Source organism: Mytilus trossulus, chromosome 6, assembly GCF_036588685.1.
Source record: "Mytilus trossulus isolate FHL-02 chromosome 6, PNRI_Mtr1.1.1.hap1, whole genome shotgun sequence".
In the NCBI taxonomy this organism is placed as follows: domain Eukaryota; kingdom Metazoa; phylum Mollusca; class Bivalvia; order Mytilida; family Mytilidae; genus Mytilus; species Mytilus trossulus.
The window spans coordinates 23,186,146-23,189,323 of record NC_086378.1 but is presented as its reverse complement, the minus strand read 5'-3'; the positions used below and the strand labels follow the sequence as shown (position 1 = coordinate 23,189,323).

The following is a 3,178-nucleotide window of genomic DNA, read 5'->3' as shown; positions in this document are numbered from 1 at the left end:
TGTTTTCAATGGAACCTGCTGTCCAGATAAATTTTTCTCCCTCAAACTCGAATGCACAAACACTTCCATTGTTTCACACAAAACCGAACCTAAAGACGTATTCGAAGATTCATTTCTAATGAGAGTGACTTGTCCCGAAGGTACAAATCCATTGTTAAAAACTAATTGTGAGAGTAACAAAACCCTATCAGAAAAGATACAATATATGCCTGTTACTTCTTCAGAAACTTTGATATCTTACAAAAATAAATTTTGCGCTCAATGTAATAATGAAAGTTACTATGAGCAATGGGTTTTCAATTCAGTGTGTGACAAATTTGTAGATTTTAATTTCATTTCATCCTTAGATGAAATTCTTAAAACAGCCATAGACAAAAAATGTAAAATAAGCAGCAACTTTACCATACTGAAAACCGCTGGTTGCTTTAGAATGTACGGATTCAACACCATAAAGACTTGTAATGTAACAGGTTCTTGGCTAACTTACAACAAAGATATTGAATGGGGATGTCTAAATTACAATAATAGATTCCTTGAGTTTAAGAATGTTTTTTGTTATATATGTAACCCACCAGTTAAAGTCGAAGAAGTAATAACAGATTGTAACATTACGAGCAAATCAGTTTGGTATGAAGATTATCCAAATTTCAAAACAGCTTGTAAAAAACATGGGACAACTACAGCAACATATCCTTTCAAAAATATCTACTGTTACCTCTGTAATGCATTCCCTGCGCGAGCTTACGTAGATGACAGGCGTCAGTTTATGTATTTCGATGCTTCTGTTATTATAGAGGAAAAGGTGGTTGATGGGAAATACTTTGAATATACTTTTGAAATAGAACATTTTGACAGTGAATTTATGGATAGTTATTTAAAGACACAGTCATATCGGTCTTCTGAAACACAATTAATGACAAATCATCGTTTAAATCTAACGGAAATTTACACACAATATTATGCTATGACCGGAAATGGTAATTTCTGTGTAAATGTATCAACGAATGTTATAGCAGATGAAAGAAAAAATTGTGGTTGTTCCGATGGTTGTCACTTTGATTTTGAAAAGCCATGCTGCATCGATGTTGAATTTAGATATTCAACCTCGTGTATAGATGGTTATCTAGTGTATGACGGATGTGAAGATATAGCTATGGATTTTAATATTTTGCCATACAAGTGTCGAAACAGAGAAGGTACATCCGATGTGTTTTCTTCGATTCCAGTCAATGATAACATGGATAAACCCCATGGTAATAACTACAAGAACATATATTGTGCCATGTGTAGAAGTCACAAAACTAGTCATAAGGTTAACCGAAAGTCTAACTTTTCTGCTGTAAACAAGTTAAAACCATGGATATTTACTTTGGTATGTACAAATGTCATTCCAATATATTTCCATGTATTTTTGTCACACTTATTTGAAACACGATTTTTATCTAATTGCAACTTTACATTAGTTCCAAATTTTTGTCACAAACAATGTCCTGCTGAATCGGCATTTACGAAAGGAAATACTAATAGTTCATGGGCATGTCGAAACTTTAAGTCTACACCGACCAACGTAGATTTTTACTATAAACTTAACGATTCATCGCTTATTGAGTATCAAAATATATTTTGTGCTATGGAAGAATCAACTAGTAATGAAACTACAACACTGATACAACAGTGCAATATTACAGGTCGTTGGAATTTAAGTGACGAGCTCTTACAAAAAAAGTGTACAGAGCTTCCTCAAATTGACTATCACTACCCTTATAAGAATATATTCTGCAAAATGTGTAACGAAGAACGTATCGAGTATGTAAATAACTATAGGGGCAAATTTGTTTGTATTCGTGGTGAACAAGATTATGAAGATATTTCCTTTCGAAGTTTGTTCTCATTTTTATCTTACGAAGAACAAGCAGACAGCTTAGGACACGAAACCTGTAAAAACAGCCAAGTGTATGATTATATAAAGGTAAGCATCATTGACCATAAAATCTGCATCAATTTATTAGGAGCCGTTTAATTTTATCACTGCATTGAAAGCTGTTCCATGTGTTCGTTGATGCGTGCACTAGTGTATTTGAAATCTTTGATATTCAATGAGTGTACTGGTTCATTACTCTCACATACCGACCAATGTAGTAGATAAATAAACTCACAATATATTAGTATTAAATTTTGTATTTTAACCAGACGCGCGTTTCGTCTACAAATTCTACTCATCAGTTACGCTCGAAATCAAAAAGTAAAAAAGGTCAAATAAAGTATGAAGTTGAAGAGCATTAAGAACCAAAATTACAGCTAAGGAAATCTATGCCTGAGGTAGAAAAAAATAACTTATCTTGATTCCGATTATCATGCAACATTTGTTGTAGTTGCATCAGACCACTCCCAAACAAAAGTGTGTTTTGTATTGAGACAATATTATTTGTAATGTTTAACAGAAGAACTGGGAACAACCAACAAAACTTAGAATCCCACATCTTCCACACGTCACACAATAAAGAGAAAATGTTCTCAAATTACTCAACGACCTTCGAATTTTGTGGTATGAAACCTTAAAAGAAAATCAATTACAAAGTTATTTTTGTTTTCAATAATCCAATGAGAACTTATTGTTAATCCTATTTGGGTCGACTTGTTCATATTCTCATACAAAGCAGAATTCACACAGAACCTTCCAAAACAGTAAAGAAAGAGACAACTTGTTTTATATTTCTGCTGGTGTTATTGTCATTATTTCGTGCCTAAAATATTTATTCAAGATGCATTTAAAAATATCAACTATCAAATATCTAGGAACATTTGGTAATTTTTTGGTTCAGTTGATAATTTTTTTGGTTTAGTGTTTTCGAATAACAAATAATGACAAAGGATAAATTTAGCTGGGACAATATCTGTGTTTATATCTATTATATTGGTTAATGCAAATTTTGTATTACATATATATACACACAGCTACTTTGCATAGGTACTATTTTTGTACTATTTCTGTACTGAAAATCTGTAAGACTGGAAATTTACTTTTAATATTTAGTACAATTTCTCTACTTTAAAATTATTGTAATATTTAGGTACTTGTATTTTGCAGTACTTGATTTGTACTTAGAATATTGGTACAAAAAAAAATACACCAAAAATTTTCACAATATTCCATGTTTGAACATTTTAACTTTAAGAG

General features: G+C 31.7%; 1 protein-coding gene across 1 annotated transcript; it reads left to right on the top strand.

Moving 5' to 3' along the window:
- The first annotated feature begins 430 nt into the window (after positions 1 to 430).
- On the top strand, positions 431 to 2,501 carry LOC134722426 (uncharacterized). The gene is made up of 2 exons (XM_063586047.1): positions 431 to 1,969; positions 2,442 to 2,501. Exons 1-2 carry the CDS (start codon positions 431 to 433, stop codon positions 2,499 to 2,501), a joined length of 1,599 nt encoding a protein of 532 aa, XP_063442117.1.
- Positions 2,502 to 3,178: the final 677 nt, after the last annotated feature.